The sequence below is a fragment of the Ursus arctos genome, unplaced genomic scaffold, assembly GCF_023065955.2.
Source record: "Ursus arctos isolate Adak ecotype North America unplaced genomic scaffold, UrsArc2.0 scaffold_3, whole genome shotgun sequence".
In the NCBI taxonomy this organism is placed as follows: Eukaryota; Metazoa; Chordata; class Mammalia; order Carnivora; family Ursidae; genus Ursus; species Ursus arctos.
The window spans coordinates 52,190,770-52,209,764 of record NW_026622985.1 but is presented as its reverse complement, the minus strand read 5'-3'; the positions used below and the strand labels follow the sequence as shown (position 1 = coordinate 52,209,764).

Below are 18,995 nucleotides of genomic sequence, written 5' to 3'. Positions count from 1 at the left end.
TGTTATACGCAACTAATGAATCATCAAACCTTGCATCAGAAACCAGGGATGTACTGAATGGAGACTAACATAATGTAACAAAAAAACCATTAAAAAACAAACAAACAAACAATGATGAAACGTAAAATAAACTTTGTACTATGACTGCATCACTGGTAACATCATGCAACACAGTAAATCAGTGAATAGATAAGAGAACTATAATGGATAATACCTATGTGGCATTAAAGCCACCTCCATTAGGTAAATAAAAGAAATGAATCCAATTTAAAGACAATTAAGCCAAAGGTAAAAATAAATGAATAGACTTCCTGCAATTCTTACTTTTTCTTCTGATTTTCATGAAATTTGTATTTGTGAAGGAACTTGCAAGGTATTTGCATAAAGAAGTAATATATCATCTGGTAGGAAAAGGAAAAAATGATATGGCAGGTATAGAGTTGTAGCAGCTGAAAAATCTGAAAACATTTTGACTATATTGCTTAGGTACAATTACAATTATGTTTAAAAATGAATACATTTTGGAATTTCATAACTTGAACAGTACATCCTTATTGAGGTGGTTGACTTGGTGGAGACCACTCAGGATGTTGTAGATGATGTGTGGAGACAAACAGAACGTGATCATTAGCCTAAGTCATGAATGTTACATCTCTTAGATATCATAGGTACTGGTAAAGAAATAAACTTTTAAAATTTGGGGGAAAATAGAGTGCCCACAGAGGTCCTGGCACATGTATGAAAGAAATCCATACCCAGAGACATCGTTTTGAAAAATTTCAGAACAGTATTATGGGACAAAGATCTCACAAACTTCCAAAAAAATAAGTTACATATAAAGAATGAAGGATCAGAATAGCATTAGATTCTCAAAAAGAACACTGGAAGCCAAGGAGGGGGAAAAAAAAGAAAAAACCTTTAAAAATCCAAGGGAAAACTATTTCCAAACTAGGATTCTATATTCAGTCAAATTTTCAATTACGCATGAGGGTGGGGGATAAAAAGATCTTTCCAGGTATGCAAGGAATCAAAACTTTGACCTCCCTTATACCTTTCTGAGGAAACTACAAGGATCTGTTCCCCTAAAATGTGGGGTCACCAATAAAGAGGAAGCCACAGGATTCTAGGGAATAGGAGATCCAAAACAAGAGAGAGGTAAAGGGAGTCCCAGGATGCTTGTGGAGTAAGAGCCCAAATAATTCATCACCACAAGCCTAGAGAAGAAATTGTCCAAACCAGAGCAGATCAGGAAAGATTTCAAGATGAAGAATGTGAAGAAATAGCTAATGTGTCTGAATATCCTGGGAGGAGACTTAAACAACTGTGGGGAGTTAGAGTAGAAAACTAGGCCAAGAAACAAAAATCAGTGTTTACGGATTCTAGAGGGGAAAATAAAGTTGTACATGAAAGGAAAAGTAAAAATGTACTACAAGGCTCAGTAATGAATACCACTAACACAGTCATAACAACACAAACAGTGAATATTGTTCTAACAAAATTATGTCAGGAAAATGGCAGACTAGAAGGACATGTGTGTGTGAAAGCAGCCTGGGGTGGGTGGGATGCAATTTTGGGTTAAAAAGGAAAGCTGAGCCCTCACCCTACAGAGTGGGAAGCTAACAGATAACTCTTATAATCGAAAAATCAAGAAGAAGCTCATAGAGCATAGTATTTAGAGATATGTAGGTAATCATCAAGTAAATCAGATTAAATAATTTTAAATGGCTGGCTCTAAGGATTAAATGGCTGGCTCTAAGGAATGGGAAATTTAAGGACTGCTGGGGGTGGGAAGAACTGCCCTTTTTTATTACCAGACTCATAACACATTTTGATTCTTTAAATACATACATGTATAACTAAAAAAAAAAAAAAAAAACCACTGAAATAGAGAAAATGCCCACACACTCATATACAAAGTGTTCCATCTCTCTTTTCTCTCTTTTTTTTAAGTCTTAAAGGCAAGAGAGAACATGGCATGCATATAGAACTTAAAACACAGCAAGAAGGGGCGCCTAGGTGGCTCAGCTGGTTAAGCATCTGCCTTCGGCTCAGGGTCCTGGGATCAAGCCCTGTATCAGGGTCCCTGCAAATCGGGGAGTCTGCTTCTCCCTCTCCCTTTGCCCCTCCCCCCACTCATGCATGTGATCTCTCTCTGTCTCTCTCAAATAAATAAGATCTAAAAAAATAAAAAAAACAAAAAAAACCCACAGCAGAAACCCATGATGTGAAAGGGAGAATGGCAATAAACAATACTGGAGATATGAGCAAATGCTGCTTCTTAGGCACTGATAGATGTATATAACTGATGGTCTATATTGGCACAATCAGATAAATGTAAATATGAACAATGTATTATTATAATACTATTATAATTGTGTATAAAAAGGTCATTTGTTTAGAAATACACACAGAAATATCTAGCAGTGAAATGTCACAATTGCTACAATCTGCTACAATTTAACTGGTCTTCAAAAATTAGACAAAACAAATGCTTTAATGTGTTAATAATTGTTAAATCTAGGCATTAGCTACATGGGTATTTACCATATTGTTTCTATTTTTCAGTACATTTGAAATTTTTCATACTAAAAAGTCAAGAAAAATTTGCTTTGGAAAGACCTACACATGAAGTAATGAGTTGGATTTCCTTCCATAACTATCTTTAAATGGGGATAGGTTGAAGAGGAGAAAACCAGGAAGAGTCTATGGTTATCTTACCATATCCTGCCATAGAAGCGCCATTTTCAACATCCGAGTTCTTATTTTCCTCTGCTAGAGCTTTAACATATCTTTTGCTTAAGTCTAGTATTTGTTCACGTAACTTGACACTGCTTTGATGTCTTGGTTGTTGAAAAGTATAGTGCAGTAACATCAATCCCCAAATGAGTCCAAATACAAGCAACAGTAAACTCAATTTCTGGGACATGGTTTTTCTTGAGATTGTAAAAATCATTTCTGATGAAGCAAACACAGTCAGTTGAAGAGTGGTGACTAGATGTAAGCTGCCAAACCACCAAGACTTGTGAAAGAAAAAGAAATCTCCTCTAATACTGTATATTCTTCATCTTCAGCAAAGTTGCCTCCAACTCTCGATTCACTCTGTAAAATTGAGAAGAGAAAAGGTAATTAGTCTTAACCTATACCAGTAACAGAATAGACAATGACAAACTTAAGAAGAGATTCTATAAATTGTTGTGACTTGAAACTGTATCAACTTCTTTGACAACCTTCTCTCCACCATGAAGCAAGCTTGGAGGTCGTCTATTAGTTTCATTTATATTGCCCTTCAAAAATTTAAACTGGACATAAATGTCAATTAATTGAAATGCCACCATGGTCACAAAATTCTTTGAATGACTTCTTGTCATTAGTAACTAAAACTATGGACATATAAGATTTATAGGAGTCTATTCAAATATAGGTTTCCAAACTAAATGTCTAAAACCTATTCCTTCTCTTCCATTAAAAAAAAAAAAAAAAGGCAGATGCCAAAGTGAAAGTGAGAAAATGAGGAAAGGTGAAACAAACTAGAAAATCAAAATGCCTGACCAAAAAAAAAAAAAAAAATAAGTGTGACAATATTTGAAAATATCACTAGAAAATATTATTAATGGCAACAAGATCATCTTAAGCATCCAACCTAAGATGAAAAATAAGTTACAATCTCTTAAGTTTATACTTCTAAATTTATGCCAGACATAATGAGAAGTGCTAAAACAGTTTAGAAAATTTTCCTCTATTTCCAAATCTGCAGTTCTAAATTTTAAATGACACAGGAATGTACTTTAATAACTTAAGGGAAAACTGTATAAGGGAAAAAAGGTTATACTTCAATTTTTTTTTAAAGATTTTATTTTTATTTATTCGACAGAGATAGAGACAGCCAGCGAGAGAGGGAACACAAGCAGGGGGAGTGGGAGAGGAAGCGGGGGAGGAGCCTGATGTGGGGCTCGATCCCACAACGCCGGGATCACGCCCTGAGCCAAAGGCAGATGCTTAACCGCTGTGCCACCCAGGCGCCCCATACTTCAATTCTTTTAAAAAAGGATAAAGATGATGACAATCATGGAATCTAGAAAGACCTGGAGAGTAATAATGTATATGAATCACCAAAGTGTTCAGTGGAGAAAACTCTTCAATTATACCTAGTGGAGTAAAATTCTTTACATAGATATACATCTAGAGTCAAAAAGTGTATTTCACAGCTTAATGAAAATAATCCTTAAGAACTTTTTAACTTCCTGTAGTATGGGCAAATAAAACATACTGATTTTAATCTGCTTACTAGGGTATAATCACATAGCCCAACTAATAAAATCTAGTTTGAGGATAAGACTAGAAATGAATACAGTAAAGGTTAACTCTGCAGAGCGTTTAATCACCTAATCACCTTCGACAGATGTTTACTGAGCCAATGTATACGCTAGGCACTAGGGAAACTACGGTTCTGCCCTAAAAGTTTGCTTTCTAGCACAGGTGCTTTTAAATCTTTTTTCAAATAACAAAAGAATAAAGAGTATCTTTTATAATCGTGTGTAAAAAATCAAAATACAAAACTTTATAATCAAAACTTCTCCAGATGTGTGTGTGTTGAGATATGCGTAAGCAGGGGATCTTCTACCCTGGCAATTCACCTGTCCAATTCAGAAAATTCCCACTCTTTCTTCCTCCTACCTGGCCCCCCAGTCCCTGATACACTGCTAATAAATTCTGGGCCTCCAAGGTTTGAAGAACACCCATCTGCTCTTGTTGAAATGTACCCATCCTGCCAAACCTCACTACAAGCATGATTACCCCAATAACTGGGCATATTAATTAGTATAACAAAGTAATAACTGCATTAAAAATTAAGAATTAACTCCTTTTCAAATTTTCCTCTACTTCTGCTTATTTAGTTACCATACAAAGAATAAATCTCTTCAGATCTTATTGAAACTCTACTATTAATATCAATACTGGATTACTAAACTTTACTTAACAAAGTCAAATAAATGTAACCTAATATTTTTTCTAGAGTTTGCATTTGAGTTCAGAAAGTGGAAGTTCTGGATGCCACCGAAAATTTTAAAAGAATTTCTTTACACATGTATGTTAAATATATTCTTCCTTTAGAGATCTTTCTTTACTGGCTCTTTTGCCTTTTCAAGTCTGACCTGCGTGCAACATGATCTGACCCAGCACCCAGGAGAAGCACCAACCGGTATGCACCCTGAAGCAGTCACAACAAGATTCTAAAGCTGGCATGACAACAAAACCAGAAAAGTGACATCACTGGAGAATTAAGAATATAGACTCTTAGGTATTTTGGCCAATAAAGGTTAAAATGATGGCCTGGAAAGTTTTAGGTCACTATACACAAAGTCAAAACCAGAGGCAAAGAGGGTACTTTAGTGAAATAACAGCCTCACTACAATCCCTTACTTCGTACCAGCTTCTGCTCTAAGCTCCTTATATGAATTAACTCATTAAATCTTCACAACTCCCACATTAATAATATTCTCACTTAACAGGTGAAAAAAACTGAGGCAAAGAGAAGTTAAAATTTGTCCAAGGTCTTAAAATGGATAGTGGTAGAAACAGGATTCAGAGCTCAGGCCCTGAACCCCTGCCCCTCTTTTACAGCAATGGCAATAAAATCAGAACAGCAGAAACTGCAGCCATGAACAACTACTGAGTTATGGTATGAAGGAAACACTTCACAACAGCTATTCCGTTCATTTTTTACAATGACCTCAAAAAGAAAGATGTTGTTATTATTCTCACGTTAAAGACGATCACATTAAAGCTGAGAGAGGTGGTTAACCTGCCTAAGATTCTTACCTAGGCCACAGACCTCACTTGCCTGAAATTTGGTAAGAGTACAAGCCCCAAGTTCAGAATCTATATCTCCATTCAGGATCTGTCCTTTCTTTTAAAAAAGGTCCTTAAACCCAGCCCTACTAGAGCTCATGGGTTTTACAGAACTCCACCAAAGTGACAAATCCCAAGACAGTAAGGCATTAAGCAGAGAATGGGAGATCCAGGGAGGGAGGTGGGGTTGAGAGTCAAACACGGGGAGTCTAATGTTTAAGAGGTAAAGTCCTTCCAATCAGGTACAAGCTGTACAAGTCTTTCCAACCAGGTACAAGTCCCTCCAACTAGGTACAAGCTTAACCATAAACTTTGCTTAAAGAGTGAGTGGTAGTACCAACACCAGACATGGAGAGAAAACACACTGATAGTGGACAGCGCAGAAACTTAGCTAAGGAGGATATGCCCCCAAAGTAATAAATCCCAAGGAACAAGAAAGCCTAGTTTAAACCTAGTGTTTCTCAGGGTGGGGGGCCCAAAGATAAATAAAGAGCCCCTTATTGCTCTATACTGACTGTATATGAGCTATTAAATTCAGATAACAGGCCTATATGAAAGGTCTTCATGGGGTGCCTGGGTGGCTGAGTTGGTTAAGTGTCTGCCTTCCACTCAGGTCATGATCCCAGGGTCCTGGGATCAAGCCCCACATTGGGTTCCCTGATCAGCTTTGAACCTGCTTCATCCTCTCCCTCTGCCACTCCCCCTGCTTGTATGCTCTCACTCTCTCACTCTCAAATAAATAAAATCTTTAAAAAAAAAAAAAATGAAAAGTCTTCGTAGCCTTGACTCTCCACAGAATGTGTCTGGCTCACCACTGCCCTCAACAAAATTAAAGCAGCCCATCTCAGAGAGAAGTCAGGAAGCTTTATAGGGACTGTTATAGTAAAATACTCATATCCTTTATAATTTGCTTGTGTTTGCTACCCATTTTTCTATAGTGGTCAGAAGTTAAACATTTTCTTAAGATTAATTTATTTATGTTGAGAGTGTACACATACACGCATACCATCAAGGGGGAAGGGGCAGAGGGAGAGGGAAAGAATCCTCAAGCAGACTCCCCACTGAGCATGGAGCCTGACGTGGGGCTCGATCTCAAAACCCTCAGATCATGACCTGGGCTGAAATAAAGAGTCAGATGTTTAACCAACTGAGCCACCCAGGTGCCCCAAGAAGTTAAACATTTAACATGAAAAGGGTGTCTTTGAGAATAGCAAAAAGGTGAGAAGTTGGGGGCCATTATCCCACTCTACACTAGGGAACTACAAAAGAACACCAAGGAATAAAGTGAGCTACTAAGGAGAAAAGACACCCTGGAGCCTTCTCCAAGTTAAAAAGATGGCCTGGAGCCAGCTAATACCTGCATAGGGCTGAGCAGTTCAAAAGCCCATAAGGGTTCTCTGAAGCAACCCAAGAAGGCCTGAAAACTTTTCTAAGGGTTCATTTCCACAAGTAATTCCAAGCAAGCCCAGCAGAGGTGACTAAGGTTCCCAAAAGGATACATTTATGCCTTCGGTCTCTTCTCAGAATGCTTCACATTAAAAACACCTGGAGAGTTTTCTAAAAATCCCCATGCCAGGTCACACCCCATACCAATTAAATTAGAATGTCTAGGGGGAGGGAGACAGGCATCCGTTTTGTTTTGTTTTGTTTTGTTTTGTTTTGTTTTGTTTTGTTTTGTCTTTAGGAGCCCTAGGTTAGGGCCACCTGGATGGCCCAGTCTGTTAAGCCTCTGCCTTCAGCTCAGGTCATGATCCCAGGGTCCTGGGATCACCCTGCTTCACCCTCTCCCTCTGCTCGTCTCTCATGGTCTCTCATGTTCTCTTTCTCTCTCTCTCTCTCTCTCTCTCTCAAATAAATAAATAAAAACCTTAAAAAAAAAAAAAAGAGCCCTAGGTTATTCCAATGTGCAGCAAAGAATGGGAATCACTCTCCAGATCTCAAATTTCTTCATAAAGTCACAATGAGAGCTACAGGTAGGACCACTAAATTCAACATTACAAGTCAGTGCATCAGATGTGACAGAGGCTTCTTACTTGGACATACCTATAATGACTCTGAAGGGGAAGGTGGAAGAGGGAGGAAAAAACAGGTATCTTTGCTATAACCCAAGTCATTCCTGCCAGGGTAAGCTAAGCCCTATACTTACAAGACAGAGGTGAAGGCAGAGTGACGAGAAAGCAATTTCTACCGGTACCACTTCAGTCCCTGTGTCAATATGAATACACTGTTCTGTTCCCTGAACGATACTCTCATGATGCCATATAGAAAGAAAAAAGCAGACAAGAAGATGTTAATTGTTTAGCAACTAAAGGCAATTTATTTTAGCACTTTTAAAGAGAAATTATTCTTAGACTCAATCTTTAGGAAAGAAACAAAAAGGGAGGGTTTAATATCTCCTTTCTGTGCAATGTTCAAAGCTGCAAGTGACAGAGGAACCTGCACTGTGAACCTCCCCACTTTTTCTTTAGGTTTCAAGTACTGGTTCAGCACCGGAAAGGCCACCTAGGTCATGAGGGAAAAATAACAACTAGACCTAAAAGGTCTACATTGGCACTAAGGGTTTATGGCTACAATCGAGCACAGTATTTATTAGAATCCCTTCTCCACCAAAATAGTATGTGATCCAAAAACTTTTTCATCCCAACTTCTAGGCCACCATATTAATTGTCTACTAATGACTAAAAAGTCAAACTTCAAATTTGGCCCAAGTAGTTTTTAAAAGCAAAAACAAGGGGCATCTGGGTGGCTCAGTCAGTTAAGTATCTGCCTTTGGCTCAGGTCATGATCCCAGGGTCCTGGGATTGAGCCCCACATCAGGCTCCCTGCTCAGAAGGGAGTATGCTTCTCCCTCTCCCAATGCCCCCCCCCCCCAGCTTGTGCTCTCTCTCTCTCACCCGCTCTCTCTCAAATAAATAAATCAAATCTCTTAAAAATAAATAAATAAATGCAAAAACAAAATCATCATCACCTTCATCATCATTATTTTAACCTAAGATAGACTCACAAATATTTTTAGGATTCCCAGGGGAAAGCTATTGGGCAACTGCAGAAATTACAAAAGGAATTAGAGTGCATATGGCCCAAAAGCAGAAGAATGAAGGAGAGGAGACACATCTAAAATGAAGTTATCTGTACAGCACTAGATCTGAAGAGGCAAAGGAGTGTGGCCCAAGTATCATCATCTCCAATTGGATTCCTACAGCTGTTTCTCAAGTGGTTTCCCAGATTCCTTTCCAACCTCACTTCAAGCCACTGTCCTCAGAGCAGCCAAAATGTTCTTTTAAAAACAAGTCACAATTTGAATAGTCACAATTCCAATGGTTCTCAAAGGAGATATGTAAATGAACAATAAGCACATGAAAAGATGCTCAAATTACTAATCACTAGGGAAATGCAAATTAAAACCACAATGAGATACCACTTCATACCCATTATTAGGATGATAGGAAGGGCATCAGAGTATGTCACCCCAAAGTATGCCACTGTGGTATAAGGATTATTTGGAAGTGAAGATGACTAAGAAACAGCAGATGCTGGAAGTGTTCCCTGCCTTGCTTTCCCCCCTTCTACCTAAAAGCAAGACAAGAATTTCCCATCAGAAATGTAACAATATCCTCATCATGGGAGACAGGGAATTGACACTGAGACAAATCTGTACAAATACATCCTAAACAACCCTTACCTTCCATTAATTTCCCCCATAGAATACCTGCGCACAAGTTACTGCCTCTAGAAGCTAAAATTCCTTTTCCTTTGTCTTATCAGATCTTCACAATTTATGGCTCTTTGTCTAAATGATATATAAGCTCTCAGGCCTACCTGCTTCTTTGGTTTTCATTTCATTTCTGTAATGCTCCTCAATTGCATATGAAATCAACCTTTTCCTCCTATTTATTTGGCTTCTGTCAGTTTAATTTGCAGTGCCCCAGATACTGAACCTAAGAAGATAAAGAAAAAAGATTTTTCTTCCCCTATAACACTTATCAAAACAAAACAAAACAAAAAAACAAGTGTTGGTAGATGTGGAGACGCTGAAACTCTTGTGCACTGCTGATATGAATGAGAAATGGCGCAGCCACTGTGGAAAACAGTACATCAGTTCCTCAAAAAATTAAACACAAAATTACAGTATGATCCAATAATTCCACTTCTGGATATAATCACTAAAGAATTGAAAGCACGGACCCAGAGATACTTGTGCACCTATGTTCACTGCAGCATTATTCAACAATAGTCAAAGGGTGGAAATAACCCGTGTCCAAAAAATGAACAGATAAACTAAATGTAGTATATACATACAATGGAATATTATTAAATGGGAATAAAATTCTGATACAAGCTACAACATGGATGAACCTTAAAGATACCATACTAAGGGGTGCCTGGCTGGCTCAGTCAGTGGAGCACTAGACTCTTAATCTCAGGGTCATGAGTTCAAGCCCTATGTTGGGCATGGAGCCTACCTTAAAAATGTATATATATCACACTAAGTTAATCAACCAGACACAGAAAGACAAATATTGTATGATTCCACTTAATATAGGTACTTACGATAGTCAGACACATCGAGACAGAAAGTACAATGGTAGTTACCAGGACTGGGGCTGAGGATAGAAGAATGGAGAGTTACGGTTTAAAGTTTAGGGTACAGCGTTACTCTAGGATGATGAAAAAGTTCTGGAGATGTATAATGGTGATGGTTGCACAACAATGTGAACGTACTTAATGTCACTGAATGTGCGCTTGAATATGGTTCAAATGGTACATTTTATGTTATGCATTTTTTACCACACACACACAAAGTCGTATCACGTCACTCCCCTGCTTAAAAACCCAACAGTTTCCCACTGCACTTAAAATTAAAACTCTTTACCTCAGGCCACAGGGCCCTGCAAAACCTGACTTCTGCCCTTACCTCTTGTCCTAATCTCACACCACTTCCACTTGCTCACTGTGCTACAGACACACCTGGCAAGACAAATCAAATTCTTTCTGACCTCAGGGTCTATGTACAACTGCTATTCGTCTCCCCGGAATGCTTTCCCCGCAGCTTGTTCCTTTTCATTTTTTAGTATTATTTATCTCAAATGTCTCCTCTTCAAAAAGGCACACTCCCACTCCAGCCTCACCTCCAGCCTCAAGGTACTCCATATGAACTTTCATACTCTATCTTTAAAACCTTGAGCAAGTTACTTTATCTCCCTAGACCCTGATGTCCTCATTTATATAATGGGGACAACAGCAGCTACCTAATACCGGTAAAGATAAATGACACCTCATACTACTCAATATACACTAACTTTTATTATTAGAGTCAGGCACTAATGCAGCAACGCCAGAATTCCTAATAATCTGAGTGATCTGAGTTAATACAGGGGAGGTTTTACCAGACCCAAATAAAACTCCTCTGATTAGCTCCCATGGTCCTCCGTAATCCAGTCCCCAAAGGCAAATTTATATCCCATTAGTCACAAAAATACCTCCCCCAATCAAGCCGGTCTTCTCACTGTCTCATACAATAGTAATAATAACACCTTACATTTATATGTATTTTTATTTATGAAGCATGTTTCCTTACAACCTCTCATTCAGTTAGTTAACAGCTATCAGAGAGGCTGCAGGCTTCAGGTTTCCACTCAGAACCTGTGGACAGCATGAAATATTTCATTGGTACTAGTCACTGAAGAATTACCCAGTCCTAAAAAATGATCCAATGGTTTACTGTTGATGAGAAGACTTCATCTTCCAAATAGCCTAAAATGAGACTACAATATCTCTTTAAATGCCACCTTAACCAAGATTTCAAAACTTCATCACCTTACCCAAGTCCATGCTGATTTTCTCTCACAGCACATTATATCAGCTGATTCCACACATCACATCCTCTTATCAAGTCATGAGCCTAGTCCCCACAATCCATGTTCCTAAGGCCAAGAGTAACCTGCCCTACACAGCTGCCACAACTCCCACAGAGCCCAGTGAACAATAGACATACTTACAGCTTACTTTAAGCACATCCCTGGGTCTAACCCCACCTTCTCCCAAGCAGCAATGACTTGCCTGCAATGTTTTTTTTTGGGGGGGGTGGTAAAAGGGCAGAAGAGATAGAAGTTTCAAGATAAAATTAAAGTATCTTCCATTATCCATTTTGGGGCTAGGTGAACCTGAGCAGAAATCTAATACAATCCCCTGACATTTCAGATGAAATAAAATGCAGGGTATCTTGCCTAAAATGAGACATTTAATGGCAGAAACTATATTGATCTAGAAGACAGATCCTGACTCACTATTTAGGTTTTTCTCTATGCCATCCTACTTTCTTTACCTCCACTAAAAAGGCTAGGTTTGTGAATACTGAACAAACTGTAACATTAAATGAAGCTTATTCTCTTTTGCTTTAAAAAAACATAACCAGAAGGCGCCTGGGTAGCTCAGTTAAGCATCTACCTGCAGCTCAGGTAGTGATCCCAGGGTCCTGGGATCTAGCCCCCACCTCCCTGTTCAGCAGGAGTCTGCTTCCCCCTCCCTCTCTCACTCTGCTCCTCCCCCCAGTCTGTGCGCACAAGCACACATGCACGCATGCTCTCTCTCAATCTCTATCTCACTCTCAAATAAATGAATAAAATTTTTAAAAAAGAAGAATATAACCAGAAAACAATAATGGCAGTTTAGAAAATATATGCTCGGACTATTCATTAAATTATCAAGTAGGCACATTAAAGTTTCAAATACACTTTATTCCCATAAATCAAACTATTACAAAGTTGCTACAAGAAGGATTTAAGAAATCTTTGAGCTCAGCTTTTTTTTTTAACATAAGCAAAAAAACAACAGAAAAAATATGAAGTAAAAAGCACAAATAAATACAAGATCTTCTGGATGGAGACACCTTCACATGACCAGAAGACATTGATAAGAAAAAACATATTTCCAGAAAAAATAATTTGGGGGTGGGGGAGGGCTGCACAAAGGCCTAAGCTCAACAATCTTTACTATATGAAGTTTCATTTAAAGCATGAAAGAACTTGGTTTATTCATTCATTTGCTAACTTACTCACAATATTTACCGCAGTACCTACTATGTGCCAGAAGGTGAAAAGGTGAAACAAGACAGGATTCTTCTTGTGCAGATTAGGTTTTAGTTGGAGATAATAAACAAGCAAACACAGAAACAAGTTAATTTCAGCTTGTCATAAACTGCTATGGAGAAAATAAACAGGGTGACGTGAGGATATCTGAGGAGTCTACATGAAGTATCAGGTCAAGGAAGGCCCTCTAGGGAGGTCTGATCTGAAAAAGAAAAGGAAGTCAAGTCTGGTTCCAATTTCCTTCCAACTAAAACCTTTAGAATTCTTTTCTGACCAGAATCTTGGGAGCAGGCAGTAAATTCCTTATTCCTAGTCTCCTCAGTACAAACAAATGAGAATGGGAGGGATCCCAATCCCCAGCATGGAATGGCCTAGTTTGGAGAAATCATCCAAAGTGAACAGAAGGAAACCCACAAGCAAAGAAAGTTTTGTGTTCCCTTTTCTTAGAAGAATGGCAGTTTCACTGTTCAGTAATATACAGGAATAGTAATAATCTGATATAGTGATTTTGCACAGAAAAATATATAAATATATTCCTATTAGCATTTTCTAATATGAAGGGGGCAGTGTGGTAAGATGGGGTATGGAATAAAATCTAGGCAGCAATCTGCCAGCATGTTAACTTAAAATCGTTATAAAGCAATTTTTTTTTAAGTAGGCTCCACACCCAGAGTGAACCCCAGCACGGGGCTTGAACTCACAATCCTGGGATCAAGACCTGAGCTGATATCAAGAGTCAGACACTTAACGGACTGAGCCACCCAGCTGCCTGGTTACTAAAAACATTTTAAATAGAAATTTTCAAACTCTTAAAGATTCCTTGTCAAAGGACACAAAGAAAAAGAAAAAAAGGGGGGAAGATTTTTCTTAGTTTTCACATTTATTAAAGGCCTTAACATCTCCATTTCAATAATCTCCAAAGATCTGTTCCAAGTTCATCTATGCCACTTACCAAATAGCAAACATGCAAACAAACAACTAGACATTTAAACAATTTTTCAGTTGTTTCTCCCCAGCCAGGGACCTAAAGACAAATATATTAGTTCAGCATTATTACTACAGTCAAGACAGAGGATCACCCTTATTTTAAAGAAAAGGAAAGTGAAGCGCAAAGAGGATTAATGACACCCATGGGCAAACAAATGGGGGGAAATTAGGTATACAAACTCTCAGCACAGGATCTTCGTGTTTTTCAAAAGCAGGGAACAAAAATCAACCTAACAGTTTGCAAATGGCACTTTTTAAAAAAACAAGATAAAATAGAAACTATCAAAGTAGACAGACTGTACACACTACAGATTTTGTTTTCTGTCCGTTTTCTTTCAGTTAAAAACCTAATATTTTTTTTCTTACACAGACACACGCATGCACACACACACTTGTGTATCTATAGAGTCTTGACATAAAAAGATCTCTTGCTATGGGTTCCAGTCAAAAATTTTAAAAACACTTGATTTCACACTGCCTGTCTTGAAATACTTGCTTGTATTTTTTATGGAAACAGTCCAATAGCAACATTAAAAACATTAATAGATGATAATCCTCCCTAAAAAAAAAAAAAAAAAACTCCGCTTCAAATCCCATTTTTGCATTTATTCAGCGCTCTTTTTGTGCTTCTTTATGACTATAGGTAAATTCACTGTAACAGCAATAGCAGCAACTAGCAAGGAGAGAAGCTGTCGCTCAGCCAAAGGTGCTACAAGAATCAGGGCCTATTAGTCTCCCAAGGAATTTGCAGTTAGAGAAGCAGATATGCTTTACAAAAAGACACAGTATGTTCACCAGAGCGCAGAAGTTCAGTCAGTTCTCTCTAAAAAAGACTCAGAAATGAGTCCTCCACAGACTTGACCTCGGAATGTAATTTCAGGGGGAAAGGCCCATTCTTAAAATACTTTTTCTACACAATATTGCCCAAGGCTAATATCTAAGAAAAAAATTAACAGAAAACACAGCCATCCACTCCTAATGAGGTCTAAAATTTTAAATGTGAACTGCTTTGAGAGAAGCTACACGAATATTCCAGCCAAGATACAGAAATACGTCTCAAGATATCAGATCATTTTTAGATGGCATATTTGGGAGAAAAGAGAGAAGATAATAGCTCTGAAGAGTACAAAGATAAAGGAAAATGGGTAAAGTAATTCAGGGTTAAGAATAGAAAATGTTAGGACAAAAGGGAAACTACTCAATCACTACGCCACAGTAAAAGTTTAATCTAAAATATATTAGGTTGGGACATCTGGGTGGCTCAGTCAGGTAAGCATCTGCCTTCCGCTCAGGTCATGATCCCACGGTCCTGGGATCAAGCCCCCAAGTGGGCTCTCTATTCAGCAGGGAACCTGCTTCTCCCTCTCCCTCTGTCTGTCGCTCCCCCTGCTCGTGCTTCCTCGCGCTCTCTTTCTCTGGCAAATAAATAAATAAATAATCTTTAAAAAAATAAATAAAATAAAATATATTAGGCTGTACCAGCTATTTCAATCACCTGTCCACGACCTCAGCCAATTATGTTTTGAGCCGCATGAGCCCACCTCCGCTTCTACAGCTAACTAGACTAGCACTAGGCACCTTTGCCTGAGGCCTTGGGGAAAAAAGAGCCCCTAAGAACACCAGGATGTTGGGAATAGGAGCAAAAAGGGAAAGAATTCACAAAAAGAAACAATGAAGTTTGGATTAGGGGACTGACAAACTAGATTTACAAAGAAACAGGCACAATAGGTAAGCAGAGGCTTTAAATAAAATAAAAGAGATCCACAGTAGAGAGAAAGTGAACTAAGCATCTCAAAAATGTAGAAAAAAACATGTGCAGTTCATGAAAGAGGAATGAACTGGTCAGTAGAAATTCTTATTTGTGGCAGCTTTCTGTTCCTGTATGTGCCTCCCCTTCCTCGAGGTGGAGAATAAAAAACCCCTAAGACACAAATAAATGACTAAAAGGGCTTTAGAAAGAACATCTAAAAACCTGTATCATTGAAAGTCTGAACTAGAAGTGTCCTTGAAACCAGACCAATTCACTATGTTAGGCATGAGGAAAATGAGGACCACAAAGGAGCACAAGGGATAGTGACGGAGCTAGGACAACAACCAAGGTCTTCTTTTTCCATAGTCCATTACTCTCTGTCCTGTACTGCACTAACACCAACATAAGCACTTTTTTTTTCAAAATATTTTTGTCACATATTTTTAAGAGAATCAGAAATCTTTATATGCATTGATCAGCTACCACAGTTTAAATAAGTTTTCCCCTTACTTACTTCCTTGCTCTCTATTATCCTTATGAAACACATTCATCAGATTTCTCCTTTTCTTCCTAAATTTTTTTAAATGCATCAGTCACTGAAGACATGACATAGAAAATTCATCAGGCCCTACTGGCTTTTCTTCCACTATAACTGTACATTCAAAAACAACGTTACTCGGGACATGTTATTTCACATATTACACAATAGTGTTTGAACCTAAAGTAGCACAGAACAGACATTTTCAAAGAAAAAAAAAATCGACAAAGGTCTATAAAGATTTCCTTAAAGAAAAACTCATCACCAATGTCAGTAAATATCAGAACAGTGCAAGAACCAAAACTATAGAGGAACTAATGTGAAATGTTTCAAATCACTCCTTATAAATTTTGTTGCATTCATTCAACTTGTTCTGGGTACAAAACTACCACTGGCAAACAAAAATCCCAAAGGGGTAAAATTATTAACCAGTGAGAAAGTGTAGAGAGCGGTGAAAAAAAGTTGACATGAGGTAAAGATGGCGAAGCCCCAGGTCAGAACTGCACAACACCTAGATGCTTACTCTGCCAAAACAAACACTTAAGCTCCTCTAAAGATTCTCCCAAAGGACACAGCTGGGGGGGAGGGGGCGGTGAATAAGTCCTTGTATCTCCAGAGCTGATCCACAGAAAAGCAGAGTCATCAATTTCCTAAGAACATTCTCAGCCATCTTAAAACAGTGGAAATTAAGAAGACAGCATACTTTAAAGGAATTCCTTCCTTACGTTTAAGGTGAACAAGTTATTAAATGAAGAACACACAACCTAGGGTGCTAATCATTAAACAAAGAAAAGCACAAAACTCAAATCAGAGGCCACTTCAGTATAACTAATAAAAGTATCATATTCAAAGGATTTTTGTCATCAAAGGAATTAATGGCGTTGCAAGCACATTATTTTTTATTCCAACAACTTAAAGGTGTGTACTGTTATCTCCATTTGATTGATGAGAAAACTCAGGCTTAGAACCTTTAATTAACCAAGGTCACAAAGCCAGGCAGTGACTCGATCAGGATGGGGGAACCCAAACTGCCTGAGCCACTCTTAGTACCGTTTTCGAGAGTGTAAGTCATAGTCGACACAGCAGTTTAAGTTCATCCTTACCAGTCGCCCAGGAGCTGAGTTTGAAGAGGGGGTAAAAAAGGGGATTTGACTTTCTGCCTCAAAGTAGAACAGAGCTGAGCTGTCAAAAGCAGAAAAAGAAGTGAGTGCGGCTGCCGCGCGGGCGCTCCTCCATCCCTGCACCAGGTCAGTAGCTCCCCCGCGCCAGTGGCCACGGGACCGAGCCCGCCCCGCTCGGGTCAAGCAGCCCGAGCTTGGCTCGGTTCTCCGCCCGGGGCCCACGGGGTCACGGCTGTCAGACCAGGAGGGGCAGGGACAAAGAGCCTCCTCGGCCGCGGGCTACCGGCCGATCCCGAGCCGGTTCTCTGCGGACACCTGGGGGCAGCGGCCCGGGTGGGGCGGAGGGCACGAGCGGGACACGGCGGAGGAAGGGCGGCCGCCGGGCCTGAGGGGAATACCGGAGAGGCGCGGGGCGGGCGGGCGGAGTCGCCTCCACCCCCCCGCTTCCTACTCGCCCCCTCCCCATTACCTTGCCTGTGGGCTTCTTGTCACTGCCGCCGCCGCCAACGGGCTCCCGAGCTGGGGCGGCGCAGCGAAAGTCGATTAGCAGGCGTCAGTTGCGTCCTGCGCTCGCGAAGCAGCCTCCAGGTCGGGACGGAGAAAGGCCAAGATTGAGAATCACGGACGAGGTGGTTTCCAGCTCGTGGAGATTCTACTCTTCTCGTCCCTCACAGTCCGCTTCCGCTCCGCCTCCCGGCCAGTCCTGGCCCTTCCCCCACTTCGGAGACCAGCCGATCGCGGCGCTCGGCATTATGGGGGATGTAGTCCAGGAATACGGAAGAGGCGGCACGTGCTTTTAGCCCGGCTGATCCTACTCCTGGGGCAGGACGCCGCCGTTGCGTAGCAACCAGAGGAAGCTGCCGGCTTCTCCTGGATTGGAAAATGAGTTTACGGCAGGCCGACACTCTGTCTTAACTCCTTGCAGTAACTGAAAGGAGAGTATGAGCGTCTTACTCCTGACCCTCCAGCCGGCGAACAATTCCAACCCTGTGAGCTGGAGGCAAAGGGACTTAATAGTGATTAAAAGTGTGCTGCAGACAAGTATGTACGTTATTGCCCCTGAATGCCCTTAGCGGAGTAAAGCAAGAAAAATAAAAGGACTAACGATTATATAAGGAGGAACAAATTGTTATTTTTCACAGATGATGTCATTATTATGTATGTGGCAAATCCAAAAGAATCTACAGATAAATTGTTACAATTAATAAAAGTTAAACGGGTTAATTTAAAAGTTGCATTTTTTAAAAAAATCAATATATATTTCTATATTCCAGGGGAAAAGAGACTATTTTAAGATACCACTTACAATAGCTTCAAATTAAATATCAAGTACCTAGGAATAAATCAATCAAAGAAAGGCAAGACCTACATGAAGAAAACATTTTTTAAAAAACATTGAAGAGGGGGCGCCTGGGTGGCACAGCGGTTAAGCGTCTGCCTTCGGCTCAGGGCGTGATCCCGGCGTTATGGGATCGAGCCCCACATCAGGCTCCTCCGCTATGAGCCTGCTTCTTCCTCTCCCACTCCCCCTGCTTGTGTTCCCTCTCTCGCTGGCTGTCTCTATCTCTGTCCAATAAATAAATAAAAAATCTTTAAAAAAAAAAAATTGAAGAGGTGGTGACAGTTGAGCATCCAACTCTTGATTTCAGCTCTGGTGGTGC

The 18,995-nt window shown here is 39.7% G+C and overlaps 1 protein-coding gene across 10 annotated transcripts in view; it reads right to left on the bottom strand.

The window, feature by feature from the left end:
• Window positions 1-18,054, bottom strand: part of CCDC126 (coiled-coil domain containing 126) — a 46,368-nt gene extending 28,314 nt beyond the window's left edge. Inside the window, exons 1-7 of one of the 10 annotated variants that reach the window (XM_026507629.4) lie at window positions 17,804-18,048; window positions 17,317-17,395; window positions 12,930-13,140; window positions 10,402-10,454; window positions 9,670-9,788; window positions 7,997-8,098; window positions 2,719-3,099 (exon numbers count right to left, since the gene is read on the bottom strand). In XM_026507629.4, the coding sequence (XP_026363414.1) occupies window positions 2,719-2,953 (235 nt within the window). In that variant the 5' untranslated portion in view covers window positions 2,954-3,099; window positions 7,997-8,098; window positions 9,670-9,788; ... (2 more) ...; window positions 17,317-17,395; window positions 17,804-18,048. Of the gene's footprint in view, window positions 1-2,718; window positions 3,100-7,996; window positions 8,099-9,669; window positions 9,789-10,401; window positions 10,455-12,929; window positions 14,447-17,316; window positions 17,396-17,803 lie in introns of those variants that run through there. The other 9 variants (XM_026507593.4, XM_057304330.1, XM_026507607.4 and 6 more) reach the window with 9 other exon arrangements.
• Between the last annotated feature and the right edge of the window lie 941 nt (window positions 18,055-18,995).